The sequence below is a fragment of the Pseudopipra pipra genome, chromosome 9 (genome assembly GCF_036250125.1).
Source record: "Pseudopipra pipra isolate bDixPip1 chromosome 9, bDixPip1.hap1, whole genome shotgun sequence".
In the NCBI taxonomy this organism is placed as follows: Eukaryota; Metazoa; Chordata; class Aves; order Passeriformes; family Pipridae; genus Pseudopipra; species Pseudopipra pipra.
In genome coordinates this window covers 15,850,708-15,868,665 of record NC_087557.1, presented here as the reverse complement: position 1 = coordinate 15,868,665, position 17,958 = coordinate 15,850,708, and the positions used below count along the sequence as shown (strand labels likewise).

Below are 17,958 nucleotides of genomic sequence, written 5' to 3'. Positions count from 1 at the left end.
GCATCTTCAGAAAATGGGGAGAGCTTGTGCCTAGAAGCAATCATGCTAGTTCATTGTGTCCTGATGAGGTAAAACAGTGGGAAGGGCATGAAAAAGAAACAAGTAATGCTCAGAGAGGCCAGGAAAGTTTAGAGTTGAGAGGATGGTAGCCTGATCTAAATATAGTATCTTAGTTTGGAAAATGGTGTGGACAGATTGGGACTGTACTTTATTTTTGCGTAGTTTAATTTCTTTTTTTATTATAGAGACTGATTTTTATTTTTATCCTGTGACTCTTGACATCTTTAATAGAATGCTTGAGAGAGCATCAAAAGAACACACCCCACCCACTCACAATCACCCTCTTCAAATACAGCTAGGAAATAGCCCCAACCAAATTGTAAATTTCTGTCAGCATATATGGGTCTCTTTCATCAAGTAGAAGTTACCTTCCTGCTGGTATTTTTCAGTCAAAAGTTAGTTTGTATATTTTTGTCTCCTAAAGATGAGCTGCCTTAGATTAGATAGCTCATTATAGAGGAATACATTGTAGATACTCTTGGGAATGCAGCAGGTTAAACTTCAACCATAAATAGCTTCTGACTGCAGTACTTTCTTTCTTTAGCTTAAAGGACTTCTTCATGAAGGTTTTGCTGAATGTCATATCTAAAGTATTTTTTTTGTAGCTCTTGGTTATTGATAAAGCAGAATAATCTGCTTCTATTTACCACAGTTTTGATGCTACAGTTTCTGTTACTACCTAAAGGTTTTTCTCAGGCTGCTAACTGAAATGCTTCTGAGCTGAAATGAAGTGGAAAACTTTTAGCCTTGAAGAAGAATGCCTTGAAAGTTATGAGCATACCAAAATCAGTTACACTGGAATATTGGCAACAAATATTGCTAGGACGTTTTTTGAAATTGTAAGTGTGTGGGAAAACTACTGTTCATATGTGCCCTGTAAAACAGAGTGAGGCTTTTAATATTCAAAAATAGGTCAATTTAGGATATACAGAGATTACATAACACATTCAAGATTCCATTCACATGGTTGGTGCTGGAAAACATATAGAATGCATGTGTAACCTTCCCTTCTCTGAAAAAGGAAGGGTATTGAGGTCACTAACAAGTATACCTCATTGTGGGTTTTCTGAATGCTCAGCAGTATAAAAAATAACATATCATTCCCCTAATTTAATGCAATTGTAAGGTGAGAACTTTTTGCCATTGATATGTATACTTGGGTTTATAGAATATCCTGTAAGATTTAGTTTTGTAGGTATGTCTGTACATGATGCATTGAAAAGCTGGTTTGTGCTGCTTTATATCTGTTATGTTACAGGTCTCATGGGTGCATTGGTTATTTTGAAACCGATGCTTCCCATTTTCTATTTAACTGATATTGAAACTGTGCTGATGACAAGAGCTAGATGGAAAAGAGTCCTATGCAAGTACCTGTGCAAAACAGGAAACAGCTTACTTGGGAGATGGTGCTGAGACTGAACATAAAAAATAAAACTTGTTAAATATGCATTAGGCAATCCTTTGCTAAAATCCTAGACTTTTTTCAACACTTTTCACTGCAAACTTCATATATAAGTCAGATGTTCATTTTGGGTCATAAGAAAGTAGATTTAATTAGAGTACTGTATTGCAGTCAGTAGGGGATCAGGGCTCCTAAAAACTAAGAAAATGTAGAAAGTTTTTAAAACCAAAACTTTAAGCAGATTTGTATTTAGAAATGTAAACATATTAAGAACTTTTTGTAATCCATATAGTAAATGAAATCACCTGCCTCTTTTTCATTGCTGTTGTATGTAAAGCAGTAAAGTCAGGCAATTTTCTTTTGGCTTCTGGTGTAGTTTAAGACAGGGTTCTATTTCTTCATGATTCTATAATGCCTAGGGAATTCTTAAATAGAAAATGGACATTAAGAGCCAATGAGAAATTTTCTGCCATATTCTAAGGGCCAGAGAAAGAAGGATTGCAAAAACACTATTCAGATGTATCACAGCATACATCAGTGATGCTCTGTAGAAGTCTCAGACAAATGGGGATGTGAAGTAATGCTTCCATAAATAACTCTGTGTTCATCCATAAACTTTTACTGGAAAGGCATGGAATGAGATGCCTGCATCTCTGCAAATGGAATTTTGGGTGTGGCAGCCCCAGTAGGAAAAAGTGATCTTTTCTACTGACCACCTGTAAAAGATGAGGAAAGGATTTAAGGAGACTTTCCCATCCTTCTTTTACTGCTGGAGGTGAAAGTAGGAGCAGGATTTCCAGCTGGGTGGAGTATAGGCTGTGAAATTCAGTAACTTCAGATATAATAACCCAAAGTACTGAGAAAGGGTTCTCAATCCTAGAATATAGCATAGCTCCTTGGTATAAATACAAACATTCATCCCTTTCCTGTAATAACAGATTCAGGTATCAGGCTGGGAAACCCATAAGCTGTGGTAAAACCACTGTTGCAAAGTCCTAGAAAGCAAAAAAGTCTGGTTCCTTCACAAGAATCTAGTATTTAGCCACTTGGCCTCTTGCCTCATGAAACAGATGTTAGTATTATCTCTGATATGTCTTGCTGCATTTATAATGTGCAAAATAGTTGGCTGCTAAAGGTGATGGCTTAATTACAGTGGAATGTAGACTCTCAACTCTTCCATTAGTTTTGCAATGGCTAAAAATAGCTCTTGTAAAATATAGTAAAGTTAAATGGACTAACATCAGTAGTCTGTGCTGAAAGTTGAAATTGCCAGAAACAAAGAAGTTTGGGGTTTTTTTCTTTTCAGTTGATAATTATTCATGACAGAAATGGAGGTTCTGAGACTACTTTGTTGTGCTTTTCAGATTAAAGAAGTGTATTGGTCTTTAGCAGTGTCCTGGTACTTGTATGTGTTATTGAGAAATTCCTGTTTATTAGATGAGGCTTTCTTTTACATCATTTCATTGTTAACCTGCACTAAAAGAACAGAGAAGTTCCAATTGTAATGACTTCTTTGTGTGGTAAGACATTTTAGCATTCTTCTCTTGCAGTTTAGTTAGACTGTGTTACATTGAAGTACCACCACTTGAGATGTGGCAATTGCTGATATTGTGATTTATGGATGAGCAGAATGGTCAGTCTGTTGCATTATCTGAGCTAGATAATAATACTTTTGTAACAGAAGCTATTATATAATTTAGTTTTATCATAATAGAAGAAAAACACCTTACAAATGGAAGTGGACCTGATTGTTGGTATTAATGGCTGGGGTTTGAATTCCTTGAGATTTTATTTTTGTATTTCTGCACAGTAACTAAAACTCCTTCACAAGCAGAAGTTTGACCACACACGTTTATCTTAATGTTAACATTACAGCTGTTGAAAATGTATAGTTGCAATGTTAACTTCACATTAAGGTAAGTATATTTTTGGATGCACGCCCAACAAATTATCACCTTTGTACAGTGTGCATTGAGTTTGAGGAGGAGTTATCGAAGTCATAAGGTGTGACTGTGACTCATGTCTGTTGACTTGACCTTTCTACCTTTGAAAATCTCTTCTACCAAGTTAAATATCACATCTTGTAGCTTGGTTAAGGTAATGATATTTTTTTCAAACATCTTGAGCTGTATATGTCATATTATTCTGTTCTGAATGTTAGACAAAACCAGGTACATATTTTATATTTAAAAAACCAATGAAAGCATTTATATTGGGATAACATAAAAAATTTACTTTCTGTAGCAGCAGAAATCCTTGAGTTTAGGTGTTTACTTTAACACACACTTCCACAGATATGCTGAAACTAGTATGGGGAAGGGGGAGAGTGTTTCTGTCTTGGGGACAGATTACTAGTTTCTGTATTATTAGTACTTAGAGGCAAATTCTCCACTCAACATTTGCATGACCTTAGCTTTATCTTAGATAGTTCTGTTTCTTGAGTAAGTCATGTTGGACTTGAAGTATTTCAAAGCCATAAAACAATTTCTTGCACCAAAATTGAGCTTAATGTAACTAGAGAGGAATCAATCAAGTCAAACTGAGACAAGTCTAGTGATAAGAATTTCTCTTAAAAAAAAACACCCTGTTGTTTCAGTCTCTAGCAGTAATTCAAAATGGGTGTATTAATTTCTAAAAGAAATGGATATCCATATGTACTATTTGGCAAGTATGTTAAAATACACACTTTATTTTAAAAGTGCATGCTGTATATATTCAAGAAGTAATTCTAGGCCATTAGGACAAAGTTGTTTATATGGTACAGAAAATTGCAGATGTTTACATGATTAAAACAGTAACTCTTGTGTTTATTTGAAGGTGTTTAAAATAACAAACAGACCAAAGTTCACCAATACCTAAGTCCCTTTCAATGCATGTATTTGCTATCAATTTTAAAACTTAAAAGGTTCTTATTTTAAAGCAGCCTCAAACTGTTAAACACTCAAAAAGAGTAATTTCTCTGCTGTTTACCAGTCTTCATATTTTTATGGGATCTTAAGAATTTTTCACCAAAGTATGTCTCAAAAGAAGACTAAATTTTCCAGTTCAGATTTAGAAAATGCAAAACAAGTTTGTGCATGAAATTCCTGTGTTGGCAGTAGGAGGTAGGACACAGATGCCTGTCCATTTTCACTGCCCAGTCCAGTCCAGTAAGTGTACAACTCCAGTTCAGAATCTGTGACTAAGGGACTTAGTCTTAAAATATTTCAAACTTGCTTCTCTTTCATTTATTGAACTGTCACTTAATCCACCTGGCTTTCCTCATCTTCCAGAGGGGTGTGTGTATTTACCACATTATGAATATATGCTATCATAATGTTGCAGGAATTAGATGAGAAATTATCATTTCAGTGCTTTGACTGCATGCATCTGCATCTTGGTGAGGCTGCATTTTAGACTGAACTACTTCAGTCTTCTTGACACAGTTTTATGATACACCATTATTGGTGATATTTTCAGTGTGCAGTGTGGTATTAACAGTTCATAAAATCTTTTTCCCTCTATCTTGAAAGAGATTGTTTATGTTTTGATATTTAATAGAGTTTCAACTAATGTGTGTGGTCTGCTTGAAACCGTACTAATTATGTAAAATGCAATTTTCTTCTGAGTATATTATTCTCATATATTACGAGAAGCTAAATGAAAACTAAGCCAGCGAAGTCTCAGAGAATGGAGGAGTGGTGGTGTTACAGGCGTCGTTTCATGTGCTGGTCTTATTCACAGACACATGTTAATAAAGGTTATGACAGCAGGCCCTATTCATTGTAACTGGGATTGTGCTGTTTCTTTTTCACATCTGTAACTAGAAGGATTAAGGTTTGTTTCCACCATGCTGGACTCCATTGGAATTTTTTGGCAGGGAGTAGGAACTTCCAGTTACAGATAAAAGCTTGGAAACTGCTGAAGTGTTTGTACCATGCCTGTTGCCAGAATATCTAGTCACGCTTCTTGGATACTGTAGCCATCTGTGACCTCAGATTTGGGTGCTCATCACCTGTGCTGTGCCACAGCCTCCATCAAGTCCTTGTGATCGTGAGAAAGGTCACTGTGGGGATTTTCTTTCAATGTCACGTTTCTTTGCAAGCCTCTTTGCAGGTTCTTCTCCTTATGTAAAACCAGCAGAAGCTGCTACAACGAGAAACAGCTGAAGGCTGCATTTCTTAAAATGTTTTCATTCCCTTCTGTAGCAAAGAAATCTCTCTCTTACATCCCTTTCTCTAACTGCTGTTGGCACAGCACTGCATGGACACAACTTCCAGTTCTGTAAGCAAGTCTGTACTGCTGTTGGAGCACATTCTGGGGGGGACATGTTCCTTGTGTTAGTAAATGCTGGCCTAATCAGGGATTGTTGGTGGCTGGAAGCCTGGAAGTTAACAAGGAATCCCCAGGGAATTGTGTTACCTGTTTAGATGCAGTGTTCTGGGGTGGGTCACACAGCTTTTCATGGAGGAGCTGGAGGACCAAGTGCTGCAGCCCAGCAGCTGTTACCTGAGTAAAAGCAAACATTCCTCCTGAAGTATTCATCAGGACAACAGCTCAGACTGGGAGAGAGGGGCAGAGAGGACCAGCTGATTGAGGACCTCCCTATTTTAAGGAACACTTTTTTCTTTTTTTTTTAAATCTGTTTCATCTCTTATAGCTGGGCACTCACTGTTTGCTCACAGGAATTGAACCCCATTTAATCAGTGTCCTACTTGAATCCATCCACGTATAATGCAGTGCACTATGGATATTTCTGCCTTAAACAGCCTCTTGTTACAAAGCAGAGAACTGTGACTGAGATTAAATTTAAATCCTGATTTGTGACATGTTAGCACAGCAAACTAATGCCAAAATCTATTAAGCCTTCAAGGTTTTTTTTTTTGTTCTTGACGTTTGGTGAGTGCTGAGATCTTGACCACAATCACATTTGCTTCTGGGCAGGAGGAAATAGTCCATGTAGTTCCAGTAATCCAGACAAGCCGTCACATCTGGTTTTATGAATGACTTCGGGGGGGGAAGGGAAGTTTGCAATTGATTAACATTGTTCTTAAAATCAAAGACTACTCTAGTTTCAGGAATTACTGTAGAGAACTTCAGGGACCTTGGCAGTTAGCTTAGAAAAGCAACTTTTTTCCTTTTCCTCCTTTTTTTTTTGTATCCTAAAAAACTATTCAGAATTTATATTAAGAATCATAGTAGTTCCAAATCTGTAATTCCAGCTCTTCAAAATTAAATTACAAATTTAATCATGCATAAGATGAAAATGATGAAAATCTTATTTTTATATTCAAAACAAGTATGCTTATATTAAATAGCCAAGCATTTTAGCTATACTTGTCAAACAGGTTTTCTTACTGTCTAATTGTCTGTAGAAACTGTTACTAAAATTCAAGTCCATGTAAAAACAGAATGCCAATACTTCAAGGAAAAAATATAAGCAATTTTACTGTGAGTTTTGATATTGTCTGGTTTGGGGTTTTTTCTAAAGGGAGGTTCAGTGTGTTAATAGCACATTGGAGTGAAGTGTAAATAATGTGCATGAACTCTCATTGGGTGTTAAGCATGCCCTATTTGAAGGCTCCACTTACCTTTCTATAACAACTCCTACCAGAGGTCAGCAATCTAAATTCTTGCCCTAGTCAATATTCTCTATATTGAATATATGATATAACACAGTACAGTTGTACTGTGCTCTTAGGAGCAAGTCTTTGGGAGTTATTAATGCCCAGGTTTTTAGAATTATCTTTTTTTTTTCCTAAGAGATGGCAGTTTGATAATCTCATTTTGAATTCAAAGTCATTCAGTTTACACAACTTAAGCAGATTCTCTAATATCTTCAGCTTCATGGTCCTCTCTTCTGTTCAGCAGTGCCTTTGCCATCATTCAGCAGTTTAGGTGTTTTATTAAATGGGATTTTGGGTGGTAGATGCAGTATCTCAAGGCACCTGCTTCACCAGTTATTTGGTTCAGAATTGACCTGAGGCAAAAGTGTAAGTGCCCTATGGGTTCTCATAAACAGTATTACTGCTTGCTTTCACCACATCAGCCAGAATAGACTGTATTATTAAAAGACATGCTCAGACCACTACTCATTATTTTCAGCAACTATACTTAAAACATTTCCCAGGAGTAGAGAAATTGAAGGCTGGCATCTTGAGTTAATCTATGTAAATAGATAGTTTTGAGCCAGCAATCGAAGTGAGGTTGAGTCTATTGCAGAGGGAAAGCTGAATATGTGGACTCCTTTGTTTTTCTTTTTTTTTTTTTTATAATCACTAGTATCTAATTTGTGGTCCTTGATAGTTTATTTTGATAAACATAGCTTTGGTTTCATTAGGTGCTGAAATGTTTCAGAAATCCCCGGTGTGGCTCACGAACATGTGTTTTCCCACTGCAGAGGTGTGCACTGCTGCCTGCAGTTGCTGGGTGGGCGATGCTGCCCTTCTCTGCTGCTCAGGCCGAGACCTGGGTCACCAGCAGCTGCTGTGCCGAGTAGTCCAGTGTTGGGACCTCCCAGCAAAGACTGGCCCTTCTCTTCTAACCAGCAGTCAAAACACTACCAGAATTTAAAAAGAAACTGAGAATCAATAACTGGCTGCCCATTCTTTTGTCTTGGATTTTAAAGCAATGAGGCCTGTTCTCTGTTTTGCCAGCAGGAGTGGTTTAGTCATTATCTGTTCGGAGCATTTCCACTCTTAAAATATTTTATGTTAAGTGATTCTGAGAGGGAGAGTAAAGGAAGGAGCTGGGCAAAATTCAGTGATGGCTTCTTGACACAGAGAATGTGAATGATTTCTCCTGTCTTTGCACCCTGCCTGCTTGAACAGTGCAAAGGAAAGGACTTGGGCCCTGCCTCCAGCTGTTGTTTCCCTTAACAGATTTAATTTTCAGGTTCAGGGGACAGAACACCTACAGCCTAAAGGACGTGAGGCTCAGCCTGGGAGGGAGTTTATCCAAGTGGGGAAAATAATTTTTTGAAAGAATATTCAGCTCTAACAAGAGACTTGTAATAGGATGTCATCAAATAAAGCTGGAATATCCTGTATTTTAAGTCACTTCAGTTTAAAAAGAGTATTTTTGAGTTTGGAGTTCCGGGAGGTGCTTTTCTTAAAGAAAAAATCCTACCTCATTTCTCTTACTCAGCTATTAGACATTCTGTCCAGTTGTGCCAGTGTGGGCATTGTCTCCATTTTAAATGCTTTTGAGGCTGCTCATCTCTGCACTGTGAGGATCTGTCTCAAAGCTTTGCTGCATCCCGGCAGCAAAACTCGTCAGCGCAGACTCATCAACAGGCCCAGAACAGCTTCACATTGCAGAACACATTCTTGCTCTGCATTCACAGTGACCTTCAAGGGTCACAGGGGTCACTGGGGGCACAGTTGCCTCCTTGGAAGAATTTATTTCACAGTGACCTTTGTGCCAGGTGACATGTCTGGGTAACTAGGTGAGAGAGTACTTTTTGCTCAAAAGTATCATTAACTTGGAATGTTAGGAGAGACTGAAGGAGTATCATCTGTGGCCTTTGGGGGGATTTAAAGATGATTGTTTAAATGCACAGGCAGTGTGACTAGCTTCCAGTGTTGGTATCCAGTGTTAACTCTCAGCTTTCTTAGAAGCAGATTGAAGAAGACAGCTCTGTATCCTGAAACTCTTAGGTCCAGGGACAAAGATGCTGCTAAGACTGCTTAGGCTGAGGAGAACTTTAACTCAATTACTGCAAATTTGGAAGGCAAATTACTAATGATCATGAAGATCTAATTTTATTGAAGACTTGCCAGAGACTATATTTGGAACAAGGGCTCCAAAAACCTGTTTATGGAAGAACATAACATCCCTTTAACAGATGGGATGTAGGGCTTGTAGAGGGATAAAAACCTCCCCTGTAACAAAATACGTTATTGTTCAACAGATTAACAATTAACTGAAGTCTCTTTGGTAAACCCTAGTGAAGAATATTTCTGAATTATTTATATTTTAATTACATTGTTCTGTTTGAGAAGTGTGCATTCTTGGCATAATTTTAGCATACTTCAGGTGCTATTGAAACACAGAATAAAGGTTTTCTTTTGGGTTTGGGGTGGGGTTTGGTGGTTTTGTTGGGATTTGGTTTGGGGTTTTTTATTTCCATTTATTGTTTATCTTCCTTCTCTGAACTTTGGAAAGTGTAATATCCTACTTCGAGGGGGTAGAGGATGAATTTATTTCTAGGAAGCTGCAGAACAGGCACAAAGGATTATGGTTTAAAAATACATACTTTTTATTTGCAAATTTTTTTTTATCTCTGTTTTTAAAGGCTGTATAGTAGTTTGCGAATCTTGATGCTCTTTTTCTACATCTGAAATTTTTATATGTTAGAAAAACAGGGAAATCAAAGATCTTAATCTAATTTGAATATGTTTACTGCCTAAACAAATAGTTTGCCATACAGTTGCTATATTATTTTATTTTCAGTTTCAGTTTTTTCTCAGAACAAAATACTCAACACATGGTTTCCTTCATTGTGGATATGCACCTTTTACTAGTTGCTCATTGCTATTGATTATTCTAATTAAAAGAAAGTTGATTCTTTTTATATGCCCATATATGGAAACAGTGTCATGTATTTCCCAGTCCAACTATTAATAGCCTCTCTACATATGCATAATTATTTATTTTAATCTGCACAGAGAAATGCACTCACAAGTTAACTTAAAGTAAATTTGCATGGGTTTTTTTCCCTTTTGTTTCTCACTCAGTTTGTCATTTCTACATTGCTTACTTCTTGTCTTTCTTACTGATAGTCAAATTCTATGGCAAGATAGTGCTTCTGACTGCTTTTAATACTTAAGAATCCTTGAGCTGTTAACTTTTTGTACTAAAAGTAGCAGCTGTGGGTAGAAATGTTTTAATGAGAGATTCAGGAAACTTATAAAATTATAGCTGAGGACTAGTAGATTGGATCTCGCTTATGGAAGGCAGTTATCACTGCAACATGCACAGATTGAAATACTTTGACCTGCATTATCTGTTGTCCTATATGGTCCAGGCACAACCTTCATGACCCAGAGTCTTTTGTTTTTGTCTTTTGAAAACAAAATTACTGTGGACTATCTCTAGTGATTACATGTTCTGGACATTCTTCAGTTTATTAGCTGCTGCTGTCCTCCTTGAACTGCTTCCCAAATGTTTTCTTCTACTGTTTACTCTGTTGTATTGTTACTTTTTACAACAACAGATAGTGATAACAACTAATTTTACAGCAAAAACATTCAAAATTTTAATTACCCCTTCAAATACCTTACTGTCCACCCAATTTTTCTGAAGTCTAAGTAATTTCATTATCATGCTTAAGAAAATTTACTGGAATTTTGGTCTCTTGGGTAGTTACGTGCAAATCAGACCACATGTTTATTAAATAAATCCTGAATTAGGACTGGATCAAATTCTAAGTTCAGGAGAACCCTTCTTCAATCTTCACTCACTTAGCTCTACCTGGGACTTCTGGGTAGGACCCAATGTCTACTCAGTGTCCAGGGTCCCTGTATAAGACAGAGGAAATTCTGTCACTTGTGTAATTAATTGTTTTTGACTTTTATTGATGTAGGTTCTATAACATGCCCTTTGTACTCTTACTTCTCAGTGATATGTGATTGCATACTAGACACAAGCACGAGCTCCTGTCTGCTGGGGATCTGGCATTTCATCCCTTGCTCCCTTACTGCACCAACTCCTGTTCACCACTGCAACAATTTTTTCTTTTCAGCCTAGCTTGCCTGCACAAGAAAGCAAGATTTTTTTTTTTGCTATTATTATGATTTTTTTTTAAGTGAAAGGCTTTACTTGAGGAACTTCAAAAAATAAAAATAAAAAGCCCCTAGCAAATGTGTTTGACAAATCTTCGTAAAGATGCCAGTATTTCTTTAAACAACTGAAAACAACACCATGTTTTTTTCTTTTTTTTTTTTACAGTCTTTAAAAGGAATCTATTCTAATGAATGTATAAAAATTCATCATAGATAATAATTGTTAGAAGTTAGTCTTATTTCCTATATCCATCTGGTCTGTTAAAACACAAATTAAATCTAGAAAATTACAAATGTGAATCATTAGCTCTGGGGCATATAACTGCCAGGCAAGCAGCCATGACAAATCCAAAAGTATTTAAATCTCTTGGTGTTAAAAATAGGCATAGTAAAGATGTCACTAAATATAAAATCTGTTGTAAAATGTAACTCCAGTGAACATGTAGTATCTTGTGAGATTGTTGCTTTAGGTCAACGTTGATGTAAAGCCCCAGTTCGTAAATGTTCTTGCAAAGCAAGTGTTTAGCACACAGGGACCTGGCTCCGGTCACTTTAAGTGTGTGGCATGTGTTGACAGAAGCAGTGTTTCCTGATGGTTATGTTACTGTTTTTCTTCCTAGGGGGATGCCAAAGGTCTTGTAACCTCTGAGAACGTGAGCACTGGCCAGAAGTTGGACTTCTCAGATACAATGGTACAGCAGAAGCTGGATGAAATAAAGGACCAAATCAAGCGGGAAATAAGGAAGGAACTTAAAATCAAGGAGGGAGCAGAGAACCTCAGGAAGGTCACAACAGATAAAAAGAACTTGGCATATGTGGACAACATTTTGAAAAAATCAAATAAGAAGTTAGAAGACTTGCATCATAAGTTACAGGAGCTAAATGCGCGCATTGTTGTAACGGATCTAGAAGATGTTGCAGGTACTATGTGTTACTGTGAAATCAGTTTTTCCTCATAGCTGAGATAAGCTGTACCCCACTTCACTGGAAAAAATTGCTCTGTGAATGAGCAAATCCATAGTTGGCAAGCTTGTTACTTATGTATGTCTCTTTGTTTTGATTCACAAGTGAGTGTACAGTACTTTTGAGTTTCTAGGGAACACTGTATTTCATGGACTGTGAGTTCTTCACTTTCAGTTCTTACTGTATTAAAGTATTTTCTCAGTCACTGTAATGTTTCCTAATAGCTTGTCACTGTATAAAAGCAAATATTAGTAGCTCTCCCAGTGACATTCTCCATCTTACACTGTAGGCATCAGCATTAATGCATCTTTTTATTCTATGGGAGAAAAATCTACAACATTTATACTTGAAAGTTTTGTTGGGTGTTTTTTTTTTAAACTTAAGACTTAACTCAGAAAATGTTTTTATGTTATGCTGTTATCTGACTAACTTATCAAACATTTCTTACAGTGACACTTCTTAGGATTTGTTAAGTCTCCAGGCTTTTCCACAGCAAAGCTACCATTTTAAAGACAATTGGAAATTGTTTTCACGGAATCACAGAATGGTTGTAGTTAATGGTTTTAATTAGTATTTTCTGTGGTGTGGCAGTGAGTCAATACTAATTTTGAATGTATTTTTTAAGAATACCAGGCTTGGTATTTTAAGATGGAATGTTGTGAAAGTAAACAGTCCTTTTTCAGCTTTGTGGAATGACCTGCTGGATACTGCCAGCTTGATGATTTCACATTGCACAGACACTTCTTGGCAAAAAGTTAATAAATGTGCACGAGCCACTGAGGGTTTATGCAAAGTGAATGCAAACCCTAAAGAAGCTGCTGGGGCAGCAGAACAAAAATCTGCATCGTCCCTGTGATGGAAGGTTGGTTACCATGAGAATTTAGGAAAGTACTGGCAGGACTATTTGGCCCAGTGACGTACTGCCAAGGTGTTCAGGTGTCCATGTGTGGTCCAAGGTGGCCTGCACAGTATCCTCTGTATTCTCTGCTCTTTTTTGCTTTTGATCTGTGCGAGATACAAGAGGCAGAACAGGGACACAGCTGGAATTAGTGAGGCAAAGTGGTTGCTGCAGCGTGAAATGGGAATGAATACAATAATGTGTGCTTCTTAGATAGCCACTGGGCTTTTGGTAGGCATAAAGCATTCTGTTCCATATCAGCTAAGGTTTATGAAAATCTGCCTAACTGTCGACAGTAGTGTGGCTTTTAAAGGAACAGGAAGAGTGGAACGGAAAGAAAATGGTATACAAACTGTGTATAGACCAAATATTAAAAATCTGTGCAGACATAAATTCGCAAAATTCGTCTAGTGCTAGAACTCAGAAAGTGGATGAGCATGAAATGCTCTTGTTGAAATTCTTTCTTCCAGTGTAGCATTTTTAAAACCCTTATCATAATGAGTTAATGAGCAATATTGTCATTGTGCATGTCTTCGGAAGTGCAGTAGAGGTTCAAAGGATAAAAGATCAAGGTTGATAAATTTATGTGCTTCTACATGCTTTTGATGTGTGCTAAACTTCTTAGTACTATGTTTTTAAATTCCGTTCCATTCTAAGTGTTACTGCTAGATAGGTTGTACAGTCTTAATTATTGAAATATGCAAGAAAAAACGTATTAATTCTGTGGAGATCTTTATATTGTCTGTCTTTTATACTGTTTGCCTTGTAACTTGATTGCTTGTCTTCTTCCTCATTCATAATCAGTAGTTCTTGGAGGAAGAGCACTATCAGTAAATGTTCTGTGTGTCCTGAGACCAATGGGTGCGAGTCATCTGGGTGGTAATCTGATTTTTAACAATGAAGTCTTAGGTTTGACCTAAGGTATTAGTGAGCTTGGCCTTTGCAAAATAGGGTTGGTAATATAGAAACTGTGACATGCAAACTGTGCATGTGCATGTGTGTATGTACACACACTCATTATTCAGGAAGTACATAGACACATAGCCCTAAAGGTCACTGCCATCTGACCTGTGTGACCTCTGATACCTCTGTGGAGAGGTCACAGGTATCTCAGTTTAGGAGTTCTTGCTTTTGCTGGAATCAGCAGTAAATTTAATAACCATTTACTGATGAATATGGGAGCTCCCCAAATAAGTGCATTGTTTCCAGGGGTTATCTTTATTCCATGTTACTGCTTTTCACTTTAGCTCGTGTTTGACCTTCTTCTGGTCAGTTAGTAACAAGTTATTTAAAAGAGAGAAGGAAATATATGGGAAATTTTTAGGCTGTGCAGATCATGAATGCTGAAAATAAGTTAAAGAAGGGTACGAGAGCTGTGGGAGTCAAGGTCTGTGTTCTCTTTATGTACTTGAGTATTTTTCAGGGATGGCCCTGGTTTTCATTCTGTCTTGCAGAATATATTGTTTAGGTTTTTGTGGGTTCTAAGTAGCAAAGTCAGGATTGAGATACATTGAGGTGATGATCCCTTTGACTCATCAGGCCTGAACTCTGAAATTTTTTGTTATGTTGACTGGTTGAAAGGTCATTATGGTAACTTAAAACAGTCATTTAATCTTGCCTTGTTCCTATATCTGAAAAGTGGGTGTGAACATATATTTGTAAAGTGGTCCCAAGTTGGAACTGAAAAGTGCCATGAAGCTGTTGTGACTCTTACTGTTGCTTATGGTATCAAGCAGTAACTTCTATTACTTTTTAAACAAACCACTAATTTTTGGTGTAACTGCTTTGTCATCAGCATAATCAATACATGTTTGAACCATTAAGTATAGTGTTAACGAATCTACTGTAGAAAAAGGTGGTTTTGTAACATTCCATTTCAAGCAAGATGTTTTTATGGTAGTTTACCTAGAGCTGAAGGCTTTCCAAGTCTTAATGCCATAGGAAATTATTTTCACAATTATTTGAAGAATTGGTACTAATCTTTAACCAAAAAGTATGGTTTGCCAAAAGGCTGTATTACTGAGTGTGAGGGTAGATTTGGCATGTGATTCAGAAACAAATTTTTAGCATAACATAGGTGTACTTTACCTTACGGGTTGCTGATGAGTCTAAGTTCGTTTTAGAAATGGGACTTTGTACCCAAGTCTGCCCTTGTCATGCAGCGTATTAGTCATACAAGGGTGTGGAATTTTAAAATTTGTAGGTGAGCACTTAAAAGTAAGCAGAATCCAGCAATAAGAGTAGGACAAGCCTAATGACCATTACTGCTGAAAGTCTGAGAGATGTAATGTAACATGGAGATGATTACTTCTGTTTTAGAGATGAAGAAATTTTGTATCTTGAAAACATACATCACAGTAAGACAGATTAAATTGGTATTTTTCTTGTGTGTGTAAAAAGTAGCAGTGCAGATTGTGGTTTTTAATGTGGTTCAGTGGAGGTGCAAGACTGAAATAGCTTTCCTACAGCAAATGACCAATTTAATTAGGCATAGAGTTAATACATAGAAAATCTATACATTGGGAAATTAATTTGTCTCATAGAGCTGAAGTTAAGGTGTATAGAAAGGTGTGATGGTAGAAAAACGTTGGGGGATTTGAGGAAACTGGATAAAACATGAAGAACATGAACTCAAAAAGACAAGTTTGTGCCTCTTCTTCCATTCTCCTAACTAACTTGTAAGCTATCGTCTTCACATCAAATTTGGCTGTAGGCATCACAAAGAAAATAAATTATTTTTTTTAAGAATGTGATTAGCTGACAGGGGAGTGAGGGAGATTTTTTGTCCCTACAAATGACTAGGTTAATCTGTCAGACACCAGTGTCCATATAACACCAATTACTGCAAATTGGTAGAGGCAGCAACAAAATTGACATAGGTAGTGACTTCTTAGACAGCAGACTCCACCTACAAGACTCATATGCACAGGAATTTCATGGTAACTTTTGGGAACCTTAGTGTAGAATACCAGTATCGAAGCAATTTGAAACAATCTCCTGTGACTTTTTTATTAGTTAAAATTGGCTGTTACCTAGTGGAAATTCAGTTGAACTCCATAAGTTTCCAGGAGGTCAATGCTGGATGTTTTCTGAGCACAGAATATCCACTGCTGCCTTGGACCTTCTGATGGCTTAGTTCAAGTGCTGATCCAACCATCTGACTCCCTGAGAAAAGCCTGATGATGCCTCTTTCTTCCTCCCTTCAGCTATGCCTGAACATGCATCGCAGGTATTTCTGTTGGGTATGACACTGATGAGGCTAACTGCAATTAAATATCCTCAGATAAGATTAACTATTTACCAAAGGGCACTTGGTACTAATTGAGTAGCTTAACAGCATGCTGCACTACCATCTGGGAACCCAAATTCAGAAAGTTACTTGGGATCCTGGATTTCACACTGAGCTCACTGAAGAAATAGTGTATGTATGCATCTGGGGAGGAGTCTCCAAAGGAAGGAGCAGTCTCAGTAGAGTAGAGTTGTGTAACTAATCTTAATAAATATAATTTAGATGGGAGTGATGGTAAAAGGCCATTTAGAAGAAAGAAATTTTTGCTGTTGAGCACTGTATAAAAACTGAAACTGAAAAGGTTTTCAGAAGAGCAAAGATCACAGTTCAGATAAACGTTTCAGACTGAAAACTGCCATTGTCCTCATGTAACCCAAATATTAAAAACCAATCCATTAAACCATCCTTATTAACCTGTTCTAAGTCTGATGACTAAATTTTTATGAAAATAGGATATTGCAGGTGCTGGGAAAGCAGCACTGCAGCTCTTCCAGCAGCCTGGATGTGTGCTAACAAGCCACACAAAACTCACTAATGTTAAGCAAAGCATTCATAGTTTTTCAGGAAAATACCATGCCTGTTTTACTTCAAGTTAAGTTCACTTGAAATGCATCTGTTACTTTACTTGATTTTGACTGTCAAGAAGAATATTTGGGCCTAGGAGCCCAAACCTGTACCGAGCAAAGCTCTTGCTGTCCTATGCAAAGTTGTATTTGAATGCATCCAAAATGGTGAGTCTTGTACTGCCTGTATTGACCAGCAGACAGGGCAAACTGGAGGATCTCTTCTGTTCCCCACTCCCTACTTACCTACTTTGCGTGAAATATCAGTTTGGCATGAGTAGTTAACCCTTGTTTAACTTCAAGCATATACATAAATCCCATTGATTGCAATTATCTGGATGAATTTTTTACTTGTTTGTACTATGAAGATGACTAAATGGCTTCAGAGGAGATTTGAGCCCCTCTGTGTAGTGCTTTACACAAATAGATCTGAGATAACTAGCCATCCAAAGTCATTACAACCTTATATTACAAAGAGAAAGGGAAACAGCTAATACAGATGTAGCTTGTAGTGTTGCTGCTAAGATTGCCAACGCTCTCCATAATAGAACCGGTTTATCTGGCTGATTTAAAAATTTAATCTGAATTCTATAAGAAGCTGCCTCTGGCTGCTTACTGGGTTGTATTGGTAGGGGGCTGTCAGCAGGAGTAGAAGGAGTCACTTGGAAACCATCTCTGAAAAGCCGTTGATAAACTTTTTTTTTTTCTTTAAAAAGATAGTATCTTCGGTAAGAAACCAAATTGTTCCATGTTAGGGAGTTTAGTGAGCAGCTACTATGCCTGAAGGCAAAAAATTACTTCTTCCTACCAATTAGTCGATACTGCAGAAAAGTTTCCTTTGCTGTTGGTTACTAACAGAGCATAGAGTGCAACAATTTAAACTAAATAGTAGAGTGTAGGTTAGGCCCACAAGTACAGACCAATTCTTGAGATGACCCAGGTAAGTGATGTGGTTACACCTTCTCGGTGGAGACATGCAAAGGGAGATAATAACAGCTGCCTGGGCAACCTGAACCGAG

General features: G+C 37.3%; 1 protein-coding gene across 1 annotated transcript in view; it reads left to right on the top strand.

Moving 5' to 3' along the window:
- Window positions 1-17,958, top strand: part of PKN2 (protein kinase N2) — a 54,805-nt gene that overhangs the window by 12,308 nt on the left and 24,539 nt on the right. The window contains exon 2 of the mRNA XM_064664793.1: window positions 11,847-12,147. Within this exon, the coding sequence (XP_064520863.1) occupies window positions 11,847-12,147 (301 nt within the window). The remainder of the gene's footprint in view (window positions 1-11,846; window positions 12,148-17,958) is intronic.